Source organism: Myotis lucifugus, unplaced genomic scaffold (assembly GCF_000147115.1).
Source record: "Myotis lucifugus unplaced genomic scaffold, Myoluc2.0 scaffold_338, whole genome shotgun sequence".
Classification (NCBI taxonomy): Eukaryota; Metazoa; Chordata; class Mammalia; order Chiroptera; family Vespertilionidae; genus Myotis; species Myotis lucifugus.
Genome location: NW_005871386.1, coordinates 61,742 through 85,132, shown reverse-complemented (window position 1 = coordinate 85,132; position 23,391 = coordinate 61,742). Strand labels below are relative to the sequence as shown.

The following is a 23,391-nucleotide window of genomic DNA, read 5'->3' as shown; positions in this document are numbered from 1 at the left end:
CTCTCTCCCTATCTGTCTTGGGTGGGCATCTTAGAAGCAGCTGCATCTACTCTAGGTAGGCCCACCGGTGACCTGACCCTGGGCTCTGGGAACCCCACCTCTTCCTTCTGTCCCTCCAGCCTAAAGGTGGCAGTGGCTTCCTGCCACTAAGTCTGGGTCGCCTCACCTTCCCATGTTTGGTTTCTCAGCTCCTTTATTGCCTGTGTAACCAAGGCCCTGTATTAAGTTCCCTTCATGGTAAATACTTGATGGAGTTCCTGCTTTCCTGCTTAGACTGACTGATGCACTCTGATTACAGCCACATAAAAATGCGTATGCACATGGACAGTTCTAGCAGGCAATATGGAAAAATTAAAAGAGGTAAAAATATGAAGGTGTTTTTAAATATGTTGATTTGAGAGAGAGAGGAAGGAAGAGGAATGAAGAGATAGAAACACTGATGAGAGAGAAACATCAACATCAATTAGCGGCCTCCTGCACGCCCCCTGCTAGAGATCAAGCCTGCAACCTGGGCATGTGCCCTCACCCGGGAATCGAACCAGTGACCTCTTGGTGCTTGGGTCAATGCTCAACCACTGAGCCATACCAACTGGGGTGACGGTTGTTTTTACAAATGGTAGAAGCGTGTCAGTTATTTATCATTAATTAATATATAAAACTGGTACCAAGTGTATGACTTAAAAGAAAACAAGGTGAATCTTTATGAGGAAAAGGTTGGGGAGCCATGAATCCATGACAACACATCCAAGGAAACCAAACCCTCTACTTTCACTTCTAATAACACCTTATTTTGGAGAAACCATGGCCACAGCCACAATGATACCAGCAGTTCCCCTGACAGTCCTGGTGGTTACCTGGGGTGAGTGACTCACTGCTGAAGAGGTCACGTAGTATGTCACTGGAGCACCCCAGGCCCCTACAGCCCGCGCCCCATGTCAATTCAGCCTCTGGATGGAACCCATCGGGGAAATCCACTCAGAGGAGACTGGGGCCCCCACACCGCCAGGGGAGCAGGAATAAGGTGAGAATGTCAGAAAACTGAGAGGACTCTACTCAGCCACACCCACCAAGCATCATGGCAGCAATATGGGTGCTTGGTGGAGAAGGGGCTGGCTAATTTCTCCACCTATTTTAGGACTTTGCTCTCCCAAGAGGCACAATTAAAATAAAAAGAAACAGACTCTGTGAAACCAGATGGTAACAATACAAGAAATGACGCTGGATTCCTGGGCTGGAACTCGCACAGTCTCTTGCGCGGAACTGAACACTGGCAGATCATCAAATGCTCAAGTGGGGAGGGAGGGTCTTGGCCGCGGACCAAGCACAGGGTGGTGGTCTGTTTATAGTATTCCAGCCTGACAGCGCTGCATGGAATAGACCAAGAGGCGCACCGCGGTAAGGGGTACTTTCAGCCCCGAGCCAAAGATGATTTAAAGCCCCAGGGAAATGCGGGTGGAGAATGCAGTCAAGAGAAGCATTGAGGGTTTTGAGAGAAATGTACGTCTACTTTCCAAACCTTTGAGGGGAACATCTCAGCATTTGAACCATGTTTACCACCAAACATACTTGGGAAACTAGGATTCAACTTACAACGGTTCACATCACACAAGCCACAAAGCGAGTTTACCGCCCTGCCCCGTTCTGCCAGCCATTCTCCCCTCCCCAAGAAGCGGGCATCAGAGGCGGCACACCTTCATCCTTGGATGCGAGCTGACTTCCCCCCCTAAGATGACTGACTACACCACTGAGGGGCCTAGTGTGAACTAGCAAGAAAAACTATCCCAGATGCATGCAAAACACAAACAAACACACCAGCCCGGCATGAGCTCAGCAGACCTGGTCTTGGCTCTGGCTCTGCCACTAATTCACTATGACCTCAGGCAAGTCACCATACCCCTCAGGGCCTCAGTTTCCCCAGCTGTTAAGGGGGTTGGACGAGATGACCTGTCTAGTCACTTCTGACCAGAAGAGCAACTCTTGTATGACCCACACTGTGGCAGGGACCCCAAGCTTCTGAAGGACATGTTGACTACACCCAAGTTGAAGGTCAAGTATGGAAGGGCACGTCCCACAGCTACTCGGTAGCAGAGCCGGAACTTCCGACAAATGTCAGACCCCAGACTGCACCAGGAGAGGCTCCAGGTTGGAAACTCCACATTCCTGGACACACCCTTCAGAGTCCACCTCTCAGGGCCGTGAACTAGGAGGGCCCCACCCTGAGCAGGGTGAACCCTGACTCTGGCCACTTCCATGCAGCCTGTCACCACACCCTCAGAGTGTCCCTTCACCTGCCCTGGGTGTGCCCCCTCCTTGCACCCTGGTCCAGGCTTCCACACCGGCAGGACATGCACAGGCAGGCCCTCTGGGAGGGGGTCACGCTCAGGAACCAGGACCCTGTGTGGCTTCAGAAGCGAGAACCGAAAAACCCAAAGCCCCCGACTGCTGGTTACACCACCGACTGCCCCACTGGACCCGCTCCCACATGCCCGCATCCTGCAGTGACATCCCCCCACCCCAACCCCACTGGGTGCCCGGGGCCAAGGCACGCCACGCCTCCAGGGCTTCCCTTGCTCACCTACCTCCAGGGATTGTCACGGAGATAAAATGAAATCACAAGTCAGAAAGTGCTCTGGAAACTGTAAAATACTGTACACGGGAAAGGTCACAGTGGTGGTGCTTCCCCTTCCAGGGGACAGCAGTTGAAAGAGAGAGCCCGTTATCTTCTGAGGAATATACTGATGATACTCGTGGGCATACACACACCATGTGTGTTTATTCGTGAGGCAGCAGTGTAGTTAGTAAAAGAACTACTCTGTCAAAGACCGGAGGAATGGCCTCCGTCCCTGCCCCTCCACTCGCCTGTAACGTGTCCCCGGTCACACACAGAAAAGGGGTAAGACCACTTGCACTGCCTCCAGCTAGGGCTGCTGTGAAGGCAGGACAATGGGAAATCGCTTTGCAAACATCAAGTGTGCTGCACATCAGCCCACCCTGAGGCTGGAGATGGACTGTCACAGACAGAAGGAAACTTGGCTAATGTTCCTGCTATTCTAAGTCGCCAAGGGGCTCCAAGGGAAGAAAAAGAGGGTGAAACAGCACGGGGGCGATGGTTGTCTGGCAGGGAGCACCGAGGGGCTGGGGAGTGAGAGCAGGTCCTCGGGGTGCCACCCTCTCATTCCTCTGGCGTCTCCTAGCTGGCTTCTTCAGAACTGAAAAAGCAGCCCCCACCCCACCCCGCCTCTCAAAGCCGACTTTGTGAGAGAACGCTGCTGGGCTCACACTCAGGACTGTTTGTTCCATGGCATTGCTTCATTGGGGGGTCTCCCCGGCACTCTGTGGGTCAGGGTACTGAGGGCCCCCAGGAGAAGGCTCCTCCCTTCTCGGGGTTCCATGGGCTCCCTGTCTGAAGAAAGGTGGCCTGACCAGCCCTGGCCATGCCACGCGCTCCTGACGCCGATGGCCCCGGGTGTGAAGTGCTACAGGCAGCTGCACCCCCTTCTGTTCAGGGGGGCGCCTGGAACAGCCTCCCCAGCAGCGCTGTACTGAAGCGGCGTGAACAAAGGCAAAGCCTGCTGTTTCCTTCGCCGCTGCCCCACCACACAGACGGACAGTTCTGCTGCTTTTGTGGGATTTTCTCCCCCAGCTTTTCCTGCTCACCTCCCTCCTCCAGGTGTTCTCACCCTCGCCTGGCCTGGGCCTTTCTCTCCACCACCGTGTTGCTCCGGTGGCTTCCCAGCCCCTCCTGACTAGGAAAGCTCAGAAAGAAACACCGTATGAGCCATCAAGTCTCTCTGGAGAGGCCAGTTCTACTTGGTAAGGGCGGAACCATAGCGTGTGCCCGGCCTCCCAACCACGGTCCCGAGAATGAGTTCCAGGCAGGGCCTCGGGGCACTTGATTTCCAGGGCAGAGGCCTGGCGAATCGGGAACAGAAAACAAACCCAGACCAGAATCACACACAGACGATGCTCCTGCAGTCAAGGTGATAATGGGGATACGCTAACACCACCGCGTGTCCCCTCCCCCTTCATCTCCAGGTTTCTATTTTTACTCTTCTAGAGGAGGTGGAGCAATCCCATCTGAGCTGTCCATCAGCGGGGCGGAGGAACTCTAAGAACTCTTGATCTAAACCGTGGCTTCCAAAGGGCCTGGCTGGCTCCGCCCGTTTCGGTCAGGGCTGGCATCACAGCAAAACAATTTCAAAGCACAGAGACCATAAACACAAAATTAAAAGGTGAAGTTAAAAGGGAGGAGATGTTTACTGGAAACTTAAGTTCGGCTGCCCAGAAAATATAGGTCTTTTTTTAAACACACACACACACACACACACACACACACACACACTGCCTCTGCCGCCCACCTTAAGAAATATGTACTTTGCTCTATAAATGGCTTCTTATCTGCCCCTGATTATGCTCGGCTCGTGACCATGAAGCCTGCAATAATTACCCCCAGAGAAATAACAGCCTTGGCCGCAGCCAGGGCCCAAGGGAGCCCGTCTGCCTTCACCGACGATCACCCAACTTGCTCAGAGGACAAGCGTGCGTTTCCTGATGCACATACTCCTTCCCGTGCACACCTGAAATGCAGCTTCCTCGTGGCGGGTGCCGGGGGGCTCCTGGGCTCCAGAACAATCACATTACATGGTATTCCCAGTCCAGACAGAAAGGCTTTTCAACTGAAACTAGGCAGGAAATTAAGGTGGGCAGATGGTAACCATCAAAGCAGGGGTCTGGCAAAGACCACTCCTCCCTCGCAGGAAAAAGAAAAAAGCTAGAGGAAAATTCACTCCTGGGTGCAGAGAGTTTAGATGGGGGCAAGAACATCAAGTCATTCCTGCCAGCAAGGGGGCGCTCACTGAGGTTGGTCCCCAGAAACAATCCACATCATGTCAGAAGCGGGAAAATACACCCCATTCCATTGCGGACTGGTGTGCCTCCCTCTCACTAGCTCAGGCCTACATTCCTCAATGCATTTGTCCCATCCCACCCCCCACCGCCCCTCCTTCTGAACCCCTAGGTACTCACCCGCGACCACAGCACAGAGATCTTCATTACCACTGTCCCATACTTGTGTACGCAACCCCCGGGGAGACCGGCAGCTCCTGGAGGGCAGGGGCTCTATTTCCTATTTCTCTGAGTGCCTCGCTCAGCTTCACAAATACTTGTTAACTGACAGATTCCTCACCCGTCTGAAAAAAACCCCAGCAACCTACCCTAGCGTGTCTGTCCCTGCATCTCAAGTCTACATCTCGTTTTAAAGGCTCCTCAAGCCCCACCCCAAACCTGGGAAACACTTCCGGGTTGATGGGCATTGACACGTTTTCTTCCCACCTGTAGCTCCTGTCGCAGCGTGGCATTCCTACCACCGTCACACCGTGCCTTCTCCTCCACCTGTGAGAGTTTCGAATTCTGCAGCCCTTCCCTTAGTGTTTAACCCGGACAGCTGTGCCCCATCAGATTTCTTAGGCTGTGGGGGTGGATTCCTCGCAGGGAACCACCAAATAATGGGGCACAAACAGTGTGTTTAGATGCTACAGCCTATGGACTCTCACAGCCCCTCGATTCCACCGGGCACTGCCAAGGATCTGACACGGAGGGGTGCCATGTTGGCCAAGACCTCTGACTTAGTTTCATGGAAAAAAAAGTGTGATGGCCTGTTTAATCCATTCCCACTCTACCCCTGCCTTCGCTCCACCCCCCTCCCCCTCCCCCGACTCAGTACTGAGTTTCCTGAGCAGAAATAAGCAGCTACAGATGGTTCCACTACTTCAGAGATGTGGTGAAACCACTGCCCCAGAGATAGGAGCGAACTGGGGCTCCAAACCTCAGGGCGTTCCCCAACGGCAGCTATGATGACCAAGTCCGCTCACGTCTACAACCAGAACTTTTTTTTTTCCTTTCGGTGTGTATGCACTTTTTGTCTTCCTTTTTTAAAAAAAACTAACCACTATCACTTTTCCCCCCGAGAACAGTTGCCCCGAACTCTGAACCACAGCTTTATAGAGGATTTGGGGCTGTGACTCTCAATCCTGGCTACACCAGAATCACCTGGGGAACTTTAAAAATACCAATTTCCCAGGCCCCACCCACAGAAATTCTGAATTAACTGGTCTGGGCATCAGAATTTTCATAAGCAGCCAGGGTGAAGAACCTTCTACGGTGAGCCCAACCATCCGAGGTGAATCATTAGGAAACAGGATTCAAGCTGCCACCGCTAACCTTGAACCTCAAACCTCTTTCCATCCTGCCTTCAACTGCAGGCCCCCTTCGCCAGCCCCCAGAGTGACAGTACAGTGATCCTGAAACTACCTGAATGAGTAACAGAGTCAGTCATTTCTTTGAATGCAGGCTCGAGAATCAGAATGTTTAAGGTGGAAGAAACTTGAAAATCCTGCCAAGCCAATGCCTTTCGTTTCTAGAAAAGGAAACCAGGGGCCTCGCGTGGCAAAGGGACTCACCCAAGGTTACAAAGCTGGTTCATAGGGAGCCAGGCCCAGGACCCAGGGCTCCCACCTCTCCTTCTCCCTCCTGCACACCAGAGAGGAGCCCCCATGGGGACAGGTTCCCGACAAAAGCAGCAGCCGCCCTCCAGTTGCTCCATCTCTGGAGACACCATCTCCTCACTGGCCTTAAACCAGCTGAAGGCGGAGATGGTTGGGTCTTCCCTTTCCCAGTCCCTGAGCTGGTTGAAGGGTAATCCCCAGAGAAGATACCTGCTGGCTGGCTGAGGCTCGGGGGAGAAGCTTTAGCAGAGGGAGTCTACCCGAGTTTTGAAAGGGCAGCCTGTTGAGCGGCAGGCCTGAGAGACCAGGAGCCAGCAGTGGATTTAGTTGCTCGTGGATAAGAGGGTTGATTGTTGGTTTCAAAATCTCTAACCAACCTGTGAACACGGTTCCCTTCCTTCCTGAATTTTTATGGCACCAGGTTGGAACGCAGGAACGCAGCTGGTGCCTCGGAGCACAGCTGCCACAGCTGCCAGTGCCTCAGGCTATGAGAATTCCTTTGCCTGCAGCCCAGTTTCCCCACGCCTGGGAACAGGGGACAGATGAGCATCAGGTGAGCCTCATTTCAACACAGGCTCTGGGCGGGCGGGAGTATGTCTGACTGTCCAAATCAGCAGCCCATGTCCAGCTCCTGGTCCACAGAGCCTGGTGCCCCCTCACTACCACCAGCAACTAGGGATGCTTAGTAAATATCTGGTGATTTAAACCATGACAGCCCTGAATAAGGTCATTAAGAAATGGGCCACCGCTGAAAGTAGGGCATCAGATAACAACTTAGATCTGTCCTCCAGGAAAGTACGCGCAGCAAGACAAAAACTAAAGGCAAGCAGCCGAGGAAGAGAGGGCAGGGAAGAGCCGTGAAACCTTCGAGCTCATGTGGACCTTTGAGAGTCTCTTCGGGCTTGTCCTTGTGTAGAGGCGAAGACTGATACCTGGAGACCCCAAGCTGATTCCCCCAAAGTCAGAAGGCCAACCTCCAGCAGAGTGGCCATGGGCCTGGCCTCACTGGGAAAGAGGACGCCCAGGTCTCAGTTCCTTCGTGTACACATCTGTGTGTTCACTCGCTGATTCTCCACCTGACTGACCCCGGGAGTTCTGATAATGATGAAGATGAAGACCAGTGGAGGAGGAGGACCGGAAGAAGTGGTACAAGTTCAGTTCCAGGCGTTGGTGGGATGTGCCGGTGTTGATGCCCAGGGAGCAGCTGGAACCGAGGGTCTCCAGCTGTGAAGGGCGACAGGCCTGGAAGTCATCCCCACAATGACACCCAGGGAGAGAGGGCGTAGTTTGAACTGCAATTCCACCAGCTGGGTGGAACGAGGTCCAGCACGTGGTTCAGTTTTCTCATCCCTGAACTTAGGCCGATAGGCAAAACGCAAAAATAAAAAACAGTGGCCAAAGATGACATTCAGAGAGATTCTTGGATCAAAGTCCCTTGGTGAGTACTGTTATTTCACCTCCTCCTGACGGTAACCACTTCCCACATGAGCCCCAGTAAGGCAACCGTGCAGCCCACAAAAGAGATAGAAATATGACCACACTTCCCTCTTACAAACATCTGAGACCACTGGCCCACAGCCGTGGTTAAACAAAGGGTGGGGGGCACCCTGGAATGACTGCGGGGCCTGCCTGTCCCCACACGCTGACTCGCCCTCTGTGAGTGGTGAACTTGGGCCATTAACTTCAGAACTGAAGCTGATCACACAGAACCGGCCTCACACTGGGGCAACTTAGTTCGGTTTCACGCCCAGGCTCACCCGGCCACCACTCCTGGAAACTCAAGAGTTTTCAAGGAAATTGGCGGCCTTGTTTCCAGGCCATGTTCAAAGGTGCCTCTCTGAGGGGACCGCACTAAGAGGGCAGGAGGATGCGGCCACATGTTTACTGAACTGTGCAAACCTGCTCCCCTCCCCCCAACCTCACCTCCTGAATCAGCGGTGGTGATAGGTTCTCTTTTTTCAACAATGAAAGCAAAAAGTGCAACTCTCTCAAACAAGCAAAGAAAACAGGCAAACCTCAAACAGACATCTTTAATTGGCTTTGAGATGTTCCCCGGGGTCCTGAGTGATCCCAGCGCCTAGAGCAATAGGGAAATAAACGCGAGGCCTTGGGACAGGCTCTGTTTGCTCTGAGCTGGAATGAAAAAGCAGGTGCAGACCTGAAGTCAGCTAGTAGCTGACGGCGGCAGGAACACCCCAAGGTAGTTCATGTCTACAGAAAGTTCCAGCAGAAGATGACAACAAACTATATACATCAGCCAGCACTTTGGTTTTAATGACCAAACATGTATAGAAATTTTATTTCCTCATCTATAAGCTTTCAGAGAGAGTTTCCAGTAGATCCAAAGCCAGGGAGGTGCAGAAAGACACTAGACATCCAAATGAAGTGCACATGGCATTGCAGCTAGACTACCACAAGCACCTTTAGAAACCCTCCCCGGGGGGCAGGGGGCTCTTGGCTCTGTACTGTGCCCCCACTCCCTACTCAGAGGCAAGTCTTTACTCATTTTGTCACCAGGAAAACAAGACTGGTGGAGGGTAGAGGCGGACGGCTGACCTGCCTGAAAGGACCTGGCGTAGGTCACAAATGTGTCATCTTCAGGCATCTCCATCTGTGTCCTAGAGCCCCCATTTCCCGCTCTCCCAGAGCTGCCCTGGGATACTGCTCCCCTCCACCCTGCTAGATGCTCCAAATTGTTTCTCCATCTCAGCAATGAGCTCCATGAGAGCAAGAACTGGTCTCTGGCTGGTTTACCACCAGAAATTAGCAGGACATCAGGTAAGTGTTCAGAAGTCTACTCATAGAAGAAGGAAATCAACAAGCAATCAATACATATTAATTAAAATTCCCTAAGTGTCTGGCACTGTATTAAGTACTAAGTGCATAATGTGTCAAAGAAATAGCCTGCATCCTTGACTTCAAGAGGCTTATTCCAATCCATTCTTTCAGCCATTAGCTGCATACGACATACAAGTGACCAATGAGATACAAAGAGTTTCTGGGAACGGTTTTCTTCCTGGGTGAAGAGCCCCCTACCCCACCCCACCCCCAGGGCCTTTTCTACCCCTGCATGCAATTCAGTAAAAAGGGTATAGCCAGGAGCAGCTGCTGCCGCCCTTGGACCATAAGGGGTCACATCTGAAGAAAAAAAGAGATCAGGCAGAAGATGGCGGAGCAGAAAGATAGGAGGCACCCACGTCCTTGCTGATGCCTGAAAACTTTCTGTCCCCAGACTTCTTAGGGGAGATAATAAGCCCCCACTGTGGAAGCTGTTAGTCGGATTTCAAGTTACTTGCAGCCGAAAGCATCCTAAGACAGCAAGTCTGGCCCCTGATACAGAATATCCACTGCATCAGAGAGGGAAGGGGCCACTGGCTTACTGCAGTACCCGGGCATGCGGGGCCTAGGCCTCCGGTGCAGAGGAGAGGGTGGCAGTGGTGGAAAGAACGGGAACTCTGGGCACAAAAGCAGATTCCAGCCTCATCCACAAGATGGCTTGGTCATCGCCATGAAGCCCTGGGCCCAGTTCCCATGCTGACTATCTGATGAACTGGAACATAAATAATACTCCCTGCCCATGCTCACCCACTCACATGCCTCTTTGGGGCGGGGGGGGGGTGGTGAGAAAAAGGGATGGGGTTGTGGGGAGAATGCATTTCGTTCTATTTATAGAACACGGCACAGCCCCAAAGGATGCTGACCAGAGCGCCACAGGATCAGCTGAAGTTCTCCAAGCAAGTGCCAAGTTCGGTTTAAATTTACATTTCGCTTTTCTCAGCCGGTAGGTAACCGGTCCACTCCGTCACACCAGCTGCTCTCCCTGCAGCTCATCAGACGGGACCTAACCCACGGTAACGGTGTGGTTGGAGAGCGCAGTTAGAGTCCCTCTCCAGCCTCCAACAAATCATTTGGGGCAAGAGAAGGGTGAGGCTGAGAGGACGCAGGACAAAGCCTGAGAGCATCAAGCAGGAGTGCCCCAGCGAGTCTCCCCACGTCTCCGACAGAGTCCTGCTGGCAGGGGGTTATTTGGGGCCACGTGCTCCACGGAGGCCCTGGCACATTCCATGCATTTACCACAAAGAGAGAGAAAAGGCAGCTTGCTGTTATTTTTAATTCCTTCCTCAACGCCTTCCAAAATTCTTCAGCAGAGGATGATCCGCTAACCCCCACCAGCTCCCGGCCAGCGGTATCTCTGAGGCCTCAGCTAACCTGGAGCAGGGGAGCGGGAGAGGCCAGCTCACAGAAGACCCTGCTCCCGGCCTTACATATCATTAAGTTACACTGGGCCCAGTGCCACCGCCTGGGTTTGGAAGGGACATGGCCCGGTGAGGATGCAGACATTCTAGAGGCAGTCGAAGGGCCTACCAGGCCCTCACTGGCAGCCCCACACCCCCGGACACACGCCACCTCCACCTCTCACCTCTGCCCACTTCCCTTCAGGTAGCCGCCAGCACAGCCAAACGTTCCCTAACTGGTACTCCAGTTAAGTAAGCGCTAGTGCTAACTGGGCTATGTTAGATTATCTCTAAGGTCTCTTCCAGCTTTAAAATACTATGCTGCCAACTTGCTGAAGAACCTTAGGCAATTAATTTCACTGAGAGTAGCAGTACATAATCCTGACAGGCCCTTCTACTTTATCAGTGGCATATGAACTGGCTGGTCTAATCCTGCCAGGTACCTTGGCCAGGTATCATGATCCCTGGCACAGAAGTGGGGTGACTTAGGGTGACTGTTGACCCCCGTTTGTCTGGGCAGCTAGGTGGATGCCAATTATCTGGCCATAATTAATAACAGCAGTGCCCACTTCACTCTTCCAATTGTCCTGGTTTGTTCAGTTCATTACACAGTCACCCTAGATTCTAGAAAGAGCTTCAGAGGCAAACCAGCTCTATCTCTTATCACGAGACCTCACGAGGATGAGAAGGGGAGCCCTTTCCTGGGAAACCTGGGGGCAGGCAACCAGGGTTGATGCCTCAAAGCCTTGATCTCCTACCCCATCAACAGGGCGGCTCCTCTTCCCAGAGCCTGTGATGGCTGAAGAAGTTGGTCGCTGGCCCACCATGGTATCCGGCATACAGTCGGCACCTGGTCCATGTCACACGTACCAGGATCACCAGGTGAGAGGGCTCAGGTGATCTGCTACAGGTCACCACAACTGACCCAAATCGGACCAAGCAGAGAGCATCAGCTCACCTAAGCTTCTGGTACCAAGCCCAGACCGTGCACGCCCTGAGTTCCCCCTCCTGTTGAATTTTGTGCATCATTGATGATTTTTTTCTCTGTAAAAACCTGGGTGTGCTCTTGGAAGACTTAACTCCCTCTCTGTCAGTTTTTAGCAATACCCTAGAGTCGTGCTTCATGAAGAAATAGTAGGGGACGCTACAGAATGCTTCAGAGTCTGCAAAGTGCTTTTAATGCATAGCTTATCCGAGTGAAAACTTCAATAATCCTACCGAGGGAGGTATTGTTTTTCCCACTTTAGGGTGGGAAAGAGAGGCCCAAAAGACTTGTCTATAGTCACCAAAGCAGTAAGTGTGGGAACAGGGGGTTGAACTTGGGCCTCCCGGACGTAAACCCAACGCTCTCTACGGCGGAGTGATGCCCCTTTCGCAGCAGGTCTCTATCAATATTGTCAAAAGTGGCCCATGAACTAGAATTAGGACACAAAACTTTATCTTCTGAAAACCTATAAAATTAACAACAACAAAAAAAGCTGACTCACACCGGGTAAGGTTAATGGTACCCAATCACTAAATGATCAATATATTTTCTGTTTACTCCCAGTGATAAAATGAATGAATGCCACCAACTTAAACTATTTTTCTCTCTTATTAAGAAATATCATGTATTTTTAATATACTTATCGCATTCGCTGAGCCTGCAGGAGAGAATTTAGATCTTTTTGCTGATGGCAGTGTGGTCTGGAAGTGGGAAGCCTGGCCTAGATATTCATCAAAAAAGAAATGAAAAACAGTGACCAGAGACATTCCACAGAGAGGCACTGTGCCGGGCACAGGGGAGGCCCAGAGAGAGGCCAAGCCCTGCCCGGGAGGCTGAGGTCCGACGGAGAAGCCTCAGCCTGGGGACACCAGGCATCCGCACGGAGCCCAGCAACACTCCGCTTCATTTCCCAAGGAATCCATGTCGGGAGGCTGGCGTGACTCACGAGCTAATTACCTGAGCACTGGGGCTCCCAGAGTCCTCCTGGCTGTACAACTCGTCTTCTCTCCTGACAGCAAACAAAACGCTATTTTCACCCGGGTCCAGACATAGCCTAAAGCTGTCCACATGGTGGTGTCAGGGATTATGACTCTGACCTGGATAACTCAGGCAGAAAAACCCGCCGTTACCGGCCATGGGTGGGGGAGAAAATGAAACACGAACAGAATAGTGGCTTCGGCCACGCCACTCCCCGCTTTAAAATCTCCTGGCGCTAACAGAGAGGCCAGGTCCAAACGCCCAGCTTGGCCAACCAAAGCCCTTGGCAACATCCTTCTCCAACTCCTCTCTGGCCACTCCCTCTCCCACGTTCTGGCCACCCTGAGCTGCCCTGCCTGCCCCAGACACCAGGCCCTGCGTGCTCTGTCTGGCCAGCGCTCCCTGCAGCCTTCACCCCACTCGCACTCCTAGCCATCCTTCAAGGTCCTGCTTGAACCTACCTCCTGGGGGAATCCTTCTGACTCGCCCAGAAAGAGAGCCGCTCTTTGTCTGGGCTCCCAAACAACACTGCGTTCAAACTTTAAGAGGGTTTTCCCCATGAGCCCAATGTAACTGTGGTCATTGTGTCCCTTTTTGCCTTTGCACAGTGGAGAGGCAGGACTTCAGTTCTGCATCTGCACCTCCTGAAGCCCAGCACAGTCAGTGCCCAACGCTTGCATCCAACAAGCAAACACATGACGTTGTCCAGCTCTCCGCTCCACTTTAGACGGGCCGCTGCAACCTGTGTCACCTTCTCCCTCATCTGCATTCACGCTGAGCCAGGTTCAAAGAGAGGGAAAGCAACTTCTCAGGGCGTCCCGCCATCCTGTCCGCACGCTGCTGCCACGCTGAGAGAACCATGCGGGAAGGGGGCCTGCCGCTCTCCACCAGGGGTGAGTCCTCGCACCAGAGTACACGTGAAGGCTCCCATCATATGTCACATTTAAATAGTAGAAAGCCAGGTAACAAGCTGTTCAATAGAATGTGTTCTATTCTCCCATCTTGAAAGACAGCGGGGCCAGGTTTGGAATTCTCTGACTCTTGGTGGCACAATAGAACGTGGACGCTCAGGGACAGCGGACCCCGAGTGCCCGCCCACCCCCAGGGCCATCCCACACGTAGAAGGGCTTCCTGCACACACACGCAGACACAAGCCCACGTTCCACCTGATTCCCCTGCGCCTCGTAGCCCTGGTCAGCCCACGGCGCGCACACTGTCCGCGGTCAGAGCAACCTTCCCTCAAGCAGATGGGCCTGGGGGAGAGGCCACACAGGACTGGGAAGCAGGCGCGAGACCACTGGGGCAGGGAACTAAGGGTCAGGACCCAGTGTGGTCTGAGAGGAGGAAGCGAGGTTCTGGAAGGGCCACCCCTTGGCCTCACAGCTCTGCCCCTGAAAAGCAGCGCAGCCCGGGGAGAACCACAGCAGGGCCTCTCAGCCCGAGTCCCCTCTTGCAGGCGCTAAGGGCAGACAAGGGACCATCGTCCACGTCTCAGTTATAGCAGAGCCCTGAGTTTCTGGCACTGCCCATTCTCACTTCCAGCCAAGCCACCGGGTAAGGTGGTACTTCAGGGAAAGCCGGAGCTGCCTTGCAGCCGGGCCACAAAACACAGCAGCAACAGTAAACACCATCCGCTCCGCACACTTACGGGCAGGCTATCGGTGACCAGGGCGTGAGTCACAGCGCTTCTTCTTCAGGATCTCCCCATCCCCCACCCAGGGGCACTGATTCATCAAAGTTTGTTTTCAATACTATTATTTTTAGACAGCCAAACAATTTTAAAACTGGCGATAGAGAAGGGGAGAGGGAAGGGCAGAGCCACCTAAGAATAGGAATTGTTTCTCTTTCGGTAGTCTGCCGAGCCCCAAACCAGCGAGTGGCACGGTTGTGCGCTCTTGGTGTGCATGGGTTGATGACAGATTCTGTTACTACATAACCAAGGTTCTCCAAATGGTGAGCTCTGAGAGCAAGGGGTTCGGGGGGTGAGGAGGGAGGGCGGTCCCCTATTGGAATTGATTGACACCATCAGTCAAATCCCCCCCTTGAGAGGGAAAATGAGTGTTTACTGAGCACCTCCTAAGTGCTTGATCTATCTTATCTCATTTGGGTTGATTGACATGAAGGAGGTGTTCCCATCCCCATTTTACAGAGGAAGAAACTAGGGCTCAATAAATTGAAGCAAGTGAACCCCACGTGCCAGCTCACAGGCAGACTCAAACCCAGGTCTGTCAGATTCCAGAGCCCTCTGCTCTTTCTTCATGACTGAGCTCTCCCTGTCCACCCGGCCCCCCAGCTCTGCTCCCCAGGTGTTATTGTAAGAACCTGTTTGGGTACAGATGAATGGCAACACACAACACGTAAAGGGTAGCAGAACGAACGAACTTCCTCTGCCCTCCCGGGCACAGCGAGAAGTAAGGCTGCCGGTGAGCCTGAGCGCAGTGAGGCGAAGGGCAGGTTTAGCATGGGGGCGACAGGAAGCAGAGAGAAAAACCCAATTTCCATCCTCCGTGCCTGCTTCCAGCCACTTGTAACTACTCAAAAAGTCCTTTCTGGATCCATTACTCCACATTTGGGCTCAGCCCAGAGGTGATTTTTTAAGGAAAAAATGCCTTTTGGCATTTTTGAGCTGTGACAGCATAAAAACAGACCTTTAAAAAACACACACCCAAAAAGCATTACTATTTTCAAAAGCCCCGTTGAAGAGAGAAAACGGGTGACACCTCAGAGCTACAGCTGGGCCTGGCCGTTTGTGATGCAACGCCCAGCGGCAGAGGTGAGCAGGTCGGGGCCTCTGAAGGTCTCAAAGGCAAACCCTGTCCCCATGTTCTTAAACAGCACTCTCATTCTCAACCCCCCCCCCCGGCCCCCCGCAAAGCAAAGCAGCGGGAGAAAAACTCGCCCGATGTACGTGGGGGAAAGCCATGTGATACAGCAAAGGGACCATTTCCGGAGAAACGCACTTTTCATTTCCTAGCTGGGGTTTAAACTTGTCACCTCCACGCGGCCTAACAAAAGGCACATGCTTACGCAATCAAGTGTAGCCGTTCCTTATATAGATGCCAGAAAATAAAAAAAAAGGAAGCTTTCTGGGTAAACTCTGACATATGAGCAAACATTTTCCACAGGTATCCTCTATAATGCCTACCTCTTACATTTTTAGGCATTTGTGGTCATTAGTTTAAGTAAACTTCCTGCTCTGAGAATAGCCAAAAATAGCAACAAAGAAGAAAAATTGCTCACTGCATCTAAAGACACACAGCCTCCACATCTTTATCCTAGTGTTCGGCTATTTTTATATTCCTTTGTAGTTAAATTTCATTGATTCTGACTCACAAGGTAAGGGAGAGGCGTGGAGGAGAGTGGTGGTGGTGTGTGTGTGTGGGGGGGGGGGGGGTGAGGGGGGATGACCAAAATTAAAGACTGAATTACAGTTTTATGACTTTCATTTATACAAATGGATTGGCATCTGCGTTATAACTTTATTGCTTTGTATTTATATAAATGGATTGGCACCAGACTGGTGGGGTCTTAGGACATAAACCATTCAGAAAGATTTGTGGTTCACTGATCAACTGGATTTGTGCCAGGGGAAGCTTCTCAAAGGCTTGCTTGGAAGCCGCTTTAGGGTTAAAAAGGCTCCGACGGAACTGATCCAGCCTATTTTCCAGCTGAGCGCATCCGAGGCCCAGAGATAGTAGGTGCCTTGCCCAGGCCACACAGCTCATGAGAAAGAGAACTAAGTCTAGAACCTACCCAGGTCTGCCGACTCCTGCCTTCCAAATGACCCCCCAAGCCTTCTTTATAACTAGGATTTCTTTGACAGCATCTATGGAGAGGAAAGGCCTGCTAAGCAAACTTTAACCTGGTCCAGAATTAGCCGGCCCTCTTAATTAACAGGCTGCTCCTGTGTTTTCCTTTTAAACTGAGTCTCTCTGTCCAAACGTCCTGCCTCGGCGCACACTGGGCAGGCTGCTATTTACTCAGAGGCCCCGGATAATCAACAGCAGATAGTGTGACTTGTACTATAGATTTGTTATTTCTAAAACTGTTAATTAAGTCCAAACAAAGGGTAATGTTACACACACACACACACACACACGCACACGCACACACACACACACACACACACAGTCTCTTACCCTCATGGGGAGTCCATAAACGGCCGCGCTGGGGGGATGTGGCTCCCTGACATCAAGAAAACAGTACTTACACATTAACTACAGTGAGCACACACCCCGTTATTTCCACTACGCAGAACCCGCGTTGGCTGCCAGTGGACTAGAAGCTACAGGAGGGCAGGGACGTGGCTGCCGTCCTCAGTTTGTCTCTGCTGCCTCGCACTGGGTTTGCTGCCCTGGAGGAAATGAAGTGGACAGGCTCTCCTGGAATCTTTGTTCTAAAACTTGGACTAGAGTAAAATTAGAAACCAAACTTGTGCAGGGTGGGGTTAAAAATGGCAGCTTCCAGCTGTTTACAGGAACCGTTGTGCTTGGAGATGGAAGGCTTCTGGCCGGGAATCTGTCCGTGGTCAACAGATGACTCCCGGCCCTCGGTGGGGAGGAGCTACCCATCCCAGGGTGCACCAACCATGGCGTCTGCAGAAGGCGGGTCCCCCTCCCAGCCCCCTGCACGCCCAGCAGGCTGCCCTCATGAGCACTTCTCTCCTCAGACAACCAAAATGACCAGGTGTGGATTTGGGGAAGGGGGTAGGTTGATTTTTAAAAATAGGTCAACATTTCAAAGGAGATAAGGACAAATGTTAATCAGGACTATTCAGGAGCCTGGTTCATTGAGAAAGCGGCATTCCACCTTAGGGAGCATAAGTACAGGAAGCTGGGGGGAGAAGGACAAAAATGGTGGGAGGATAAGGTGGGTAATGGGAATAATGTCTGATTTAAATTTTTTAAAATGTTTAAATTAATATTAGAAAGGAATGGAGAGGCAGAGAGGGATAGAAACATCAATGATGAGAGAGAATCATTGGTCGGCTGCCTCCTGCAGGCCCCCTACTGGGGATCAAACCTGAAACCCAGGCTTGTGCCCTGACCGGGAACTGAACCATGACCTCCTGGTTCACAGTTCAACACTCAACCACTGAGCCACAATGGCTGGGCTGATTGCAATTTTCAAAGCAAGCACTGCTTGGTTCTATCTATTTCTTAAAGGAGCGCATGCAGAGTAATGGCTGTATTGTGTATCAAATGGCATTAAAATCTCCTAAAAATTAACAAGTGAAAATTGATGGTCGCTCAGTCCATTAAATCATGTTAATTTTACTTCCGTTGTAATAATATAGCAATTACAAGTTTATGTTATTAAAACCAATATTTATTTTTCAAAAAACTCATTTTAATTGGATTTTTGAATGTGATAAGCTTGAGCCAAATTCTCTCAATTTCATCTACTTTTTGCTTTCCTCATCAGAACTAAGTGACTACTGTATTCATGGACTTTTTTCTATTAGTAGAATCATCATTTAAAACCTTACATCCTTGCAAAGACCTTTCAAAATATGTTAGTAAAAGTTCTTACCTCCATACAGAAACTCAGGCTTAAATAATTTGTTTTTAGCAAGTGTTAAGCAGAGAAATGAAAGGCCAGGTCTCACCAAAACTCTGAAATGCTAAGCACCCACAATCATCTCCAAGTTGTCCACTTTTTATTGACACTCTCTGTTATATTCTGAGCTAATATATCTAAAGTCGCTGTTCCCACCTCGGAAACCTGAATTTCAGGTTTGCAATACTAAGTCACTTTTTACTTCAAAGAGAGAACACTTAATGATGAAGTAAAAGACTGTTCAGGGGTCACTAGTCCTTTGGTGCAAGCCAAGGTAACATATTCATAGCAGAGCTCCCTTTAGCAAAAGCAGAAGGTAAAGATGTCATTCGCTGCCTCATTCTTGCAGGCAACTGTCACCATGTGAAGTGCTCATGATCGTAGCGCAGCCCAGAAACTCCTTCAGAGAATAACTTCCGTACTCCTTTTGGTGTTCACCGCACACTGACCCCTGCCTCCTCTCCCACCTCCTCACAGAATGAATGGCCTGCCCCCCATGTCTCCGCACCTTGTACACCCTTGGGTGCAGCTCTTGCCCTGTACCTTTGGGCAAGTCTGTCTCCCACTCTAGACAAGGAGCTTCTTGAGAGCAGGTGCCCGACCTTGCTCATCATGGTAGATATTGAATAAATGATTAAATAATTTCGTAATGAATGAATGACACACACAAGAGGCTAAGCATAGATAGCACTTATGTCTGTCAAACTCTCTGGTTTACAAAACACTTCACAAGCCTTATCTCATCCTGACTTTACAGGTGCAGACATGAAGGCTCTGAGACATCCAGTGGACTCTTAAGTCCCAACCAGGTATTAAAACGGCAAGATCCAGGGCCTGAGTTCTGGGCTTTCTTTCCAGAGAAAAGAGATGGCTGTCATTATTTTGTTTTCCAACAGAGTGACTTCTATAGTATTTAAAAGACTCAGTATAGGTTGCCCCCCCCCCCACAAAAAAAATTCCACTCCACACCTATTTCTTCTTATGGCTGGGACTAAGGAAGAAATAGCAGCTAGGTACTCCAATAACGCCCTATTGGTGTTCCCCTTACTGAAATGTAAGCTCCTCGCAGGCAGGGCCATCTCAAATGTATTTCTGCATCCTCCCCCATTGCCTGGAATACTGACTCAGACATGAGAGGGCCAATAGATAACCATGAATCAACAAACTCCAACTCTAACATTTAATTAGCAACTGTGAGCAAGGGGCTGTCTGCATGGGCCCAAACCTTCACCTCCTGAATGCAACAGAAGTTCCAGGGCTCCAAATGTCAAGGGAGCATCAGGTTGATCCTGGGTTCAACCAGGGCTCTGAGCCAGCCCCATAGTCAGCCACTCGTCGTCCTGTGGGCACCTTCCCTTCCCAGCCTTGTGTGTCACTCTCCCAATCAAGGTTAACAAGCAGCCATGGCCGTAGGTCTGTCCCCAGAAGTCGGAGAGAGGAGTTTTAACGACGAGGATCTTTCCCTAGGGTGACAGTCGCCTGGGAAAGTCCAGGTAGGTAACAGGAGGAGGCTGTGCTAAAAGAGAAGCACAAAGAAGCAGGAGTCGGTGTGTATCAGAAAGTTCCCCCATGTTCCTCTGGACTTGGTGCTTTGATACAAGAAAGCCCAAATTCCCTTCCAAACAGACCCAGCCAATAAGCTTGGTCCAGCTCCCCAAACCCGTGCCAAGGCATGGATCCTATCGGGGGAGGCACAAGTTATTGGAATGCATCAGAACAGGCGTGCTAAGTGTGCCTGGCTCCTTCCTGTGCTGACATAACGTGCACACCCCTCCTCTATCCCTCAGCGGCAAATGGTATGGCTCCATTCTTACAAACTGGCCAGGTAGGTACCTGAAGCTTTCCTCGGGTACTCAAGCAGGTGAGGAGTAAGATGCTGTTATCCTACTTGTCTACGTTCTGCCCATCCTGCCAGACCTCAGCGTATCCTGATGGCCCACGTCTGTGTACCTCAATCAAGCTCTCACCACTTCCTTGGCGCTGGGCTCTCTTACATTCTTGATATCAATAAGCCTGCATCACTCCAGCTCTTCTGATCACGGAGGCAGGTTAGAGCTGGTGTAACCAAGAAGCAGGCATGTGGTCTGGAAGGCCCTAACATACAGCTATAATTGCCAAATGTTACTGTTGCCGCTCATAGTTACATATTAGCCAAAACACGCTTGTCAAAACCTCCTGGGACTGAGGGCTTCTTAAACCCCAAGGTCCAGCTCTCACAGAGCACTTGGAAGTGCCCAGCGCCCCACCTCTCACACACAGGAGGGTAACATAAAAGGCAGTGTGGAGAGAGCAGACAATTTAACAAGCAACACAGCAATCTACGGGGCTCAGCAGACACATCGGTATCACTAGCGTGCGGCCAGCTAACCACCTCTCCGAGACGTGGCCTTTAGTTGTCTGCCCACGACCAAAACAGCAGCGGCTATTGCCAAGGGAGACAAGGTGACCCAGAGGCGTGGGCACAGAATCCAGGGATGGAAATCCATCTTGTCTGGATCCACCCAAGCAACTGGGTTTCCCTAACTGAGAAAAGATGGAGAAAAAAACCAAAACAACAACAACAACAAAACTCTGCCTTATTAGTAGGTCCTTGCCAGGCAGGTAGATGTCCCAGTCCTAAGAAAGTGGTGACAGACCAGGGAGCAACTTAACTTGAACTCTCAGAAACACCCAACGCTTCCTATACCTCAGGCCGCAGAGAACTCTGGAAGAGGAAAGAGGGGGCCAGGGCTGTGTTCCCCCAGAGGGCAAACTTCTACTGAGGCAGGGGAGCGCAAGGCCTCTCCTCCAAGCTGTCACCAGCCCAAGACTGAACATTGGCAACCCTCCCAACAAAGATCCACACTGCCCTGCCCTCCATGCCCCCCCCCTCCTTAGCAGTATTTGAGCATTCAACAACAAAAAATATATTCAGAACCTTCAAAGTAAACAGCAGCAGGAGGCAGAAAAAAAGAGCACAGTGGGTCAGAGTCCCACGGCTACTCCAACCTGCCTTTCCACCTCTCCCCTCGGATGTTTTCTCAACATTAACTCTGAGATAAATCTTAAGCCCAACTGCCTTATCTGGTTTCCACGAGTTACTTTCTCTTTTTAATTTCGTAAAACCATGTGAAAGTGCTCGGTGAACTGTAAGACACTTTGCACAGCTGCTCGTTTTATAACTGATATCATTTTTGTTTTCTGTTTCAAGGCATAAAGCCCTTGTCCTCAATGCACCTGGGCAGCTAAGAAGGCCGGTTTCCAACAATCCCCTCCCCTGGCGGGAGCAGTGGGACTCGCATTCGTCCTCCCACCCGCCCCACCCCCACCCCCACCAAAGGAAGAACGAAGAATTAAGAACCAGAGCTGGGACCAGAACCCAGCGCTCACCGACCATCACAGCACACCACCTCCTCTGAAGTCAGTTCTGGCTCCAGATCACACACCCAGAGCGCCCTTCCCAGACAGCACACCGCCTTCCCTCCCCCTTTATTGACTGGATCCACCCAGTTAAAAAAAATTATTATTTTTTAAGTCAGTGCTCCCACCATATGTGGCATTTATTTCCAGAGGAGGCCTGCCCTGGGCTGCCGGGACAGATGTTGCTTTGTGCCTGCCTGACATGGCTGGCAGCTCTCCTACAGCTGCTCCAAGCAGGTGGCCAGGGATGGAGTCCACTCCTAGCCCAAGAGCAAGGATGACCATCTCTGTGGGGCTCAAGCCCTGGGGACCCTCTACTTATCCTCTGCAGCCTGGGACCCCAAGAACGCCTGCTCGCGCACACTCCCTTGGTACACAGTCAGACTTTAGAGGGGCTGAGAGGGAGAGACAGGAGGCCAAGGTGCTCCCCTCCACCCCAATTTCCAGTGAGGCACAGCCCAGCTAAGACGAGTCCTGTCGATGGGAGAGAAGTCACTGACCCCTTCTACCAGCCATCTGTGAGCTCCCTCCTGACCGCCTAGCGCAACGTGCATTGTAAGGGCGGTCCGGACAGATGGCAGAGCGCTTCCAGGAGGAGGGCTCTGCAGGAATGCAAGGGCCGCTGCGAGGCCCCCTCTGCGTGTGTGTTGTTATCTGCTGGCCCTGAGCACCCTCTGCTCTGCATCAGCCTGGAATCTCAGGCTGAAAGGCGAGTAAGAAACCATGGGAGGCGGGGAGGGGAGAGGTGGCGATGGGGGAACACTACTCTGGGCCACTTCTCTCATTTGAAAGTCGGAGCGCTGCACTGCACCCCAAGTGAGCGTGTGCGGAGGGGGGCGGGAGCTGGCATAACCGAGTCTAAAAATACTCGATAAAAATGCTAATCCCGACGGCAGAAAGAGAACGGAGAAGGAATCTGTCAATCACCGGGCCCCAGCTGTACGGACTGCATTCCTGTTGAGGAGGAAAGACGTGGGGGGACCGCGCTGAAGAAAAGAAAGGGAGAAACACCACCGCCACCTCCACGGGGCGCGGGCCGCGGGGGCGGGGGGCGGCGGCGGAGGAGGGGCTCCGGCCGCCGAGCTGAACAAAGCGGGCCTCAACTTGGGGCCCGCAGCTCCCCGGAGTGGGGGCGGCCCATTCGAGCAGCACCCCCTTTCCGGGAGGTGAAAAGTGAACGTGAGGTCTGAAAGTGAGAGTGCCGCGTGGAAGGCCCAGGCTTGAATCTTTGCAAACCCGGGGAGGTTTTGTTTGGGGTCCCCTTTCCGCCTGCGCTCCCACCTACACACACACACACACACACACACACACGCACACGCACACGCACACGCACACACACACTATGCCTCCCGATCCAGCCCCACCCGGCCGCCCCACCGCGCCAGGGGGCTGGGCCGGCGCGCCCCCGGTCGCTCGGGCCCCCACCTGGGGATGGTGATGCACTTGATGTTGACGTTCTGCGTGGTGATGGCCATCTCCAGCTCGTCCAGCTGCCCCGTCTTCTTGAGCTTCTTGACCAAACTCTTGACCGCCGTCTCGCACCACTTCTCCTCCTGCCCGTTCTGTTCTACCTTCTTCCAGCCCCACCAGGCTCTTCACTATCGAGGGGATGAACCGCAGGATGGACGACAGGGAAAGGAGAAGGGCTCGCGGGTCCCTATGATGTATGTACTCCTCAATAAAGCACCACGAGGGGCCATAAGCACAACTGAGTGGGGGGGGCGGGAGAGGA

General features: G+C 52.0%; 1 protein-coding gene and 1 long non-coding RNA gene across 4 annotated transcripts in view; one reads left to right on the top strand and one right to left on the bottom strand.

The window, feature by feature from the left end:
- The window catches only part of SMAD3 (SMAD family member 3), a 115,610-nt gene extending 92,297 nt beyond the window's left edge, over positions 1-23,313 (bottom strand). For 2 of the 3 annotated variants that reach the window (XR_002832199.1, XM_014466427.2), the window contains exon 1: positions 23,085-23,313. Coding sequence is in view for 2 of the 3 variants with exons in the window: in XM_014466427.2 (XP_014321913.1) it covers positions 23,085-23,134 (50 nt within the window). In the remaining variant the exon portion in view is untranslated. The remainder of the gene's footprint in view (positions 1-23,084) is intronic. The other variant, XM_023764588.1, reaches the window with a different exon arrangement.
- On the top strand, positions 18,878-20,245 carry LOC111828359. Its single transcript, XR_002832200.1, has 3 exons — positions 18,878-19,069; positions 20,048-20,085; positions 20,176-20,245. It is a non-coding gene; the product is annotated as an uncharacterized LOC111828359 (long non-coding RNA).
- Positions 23,314-23,391: the final 78 nt, after the last annotated feature.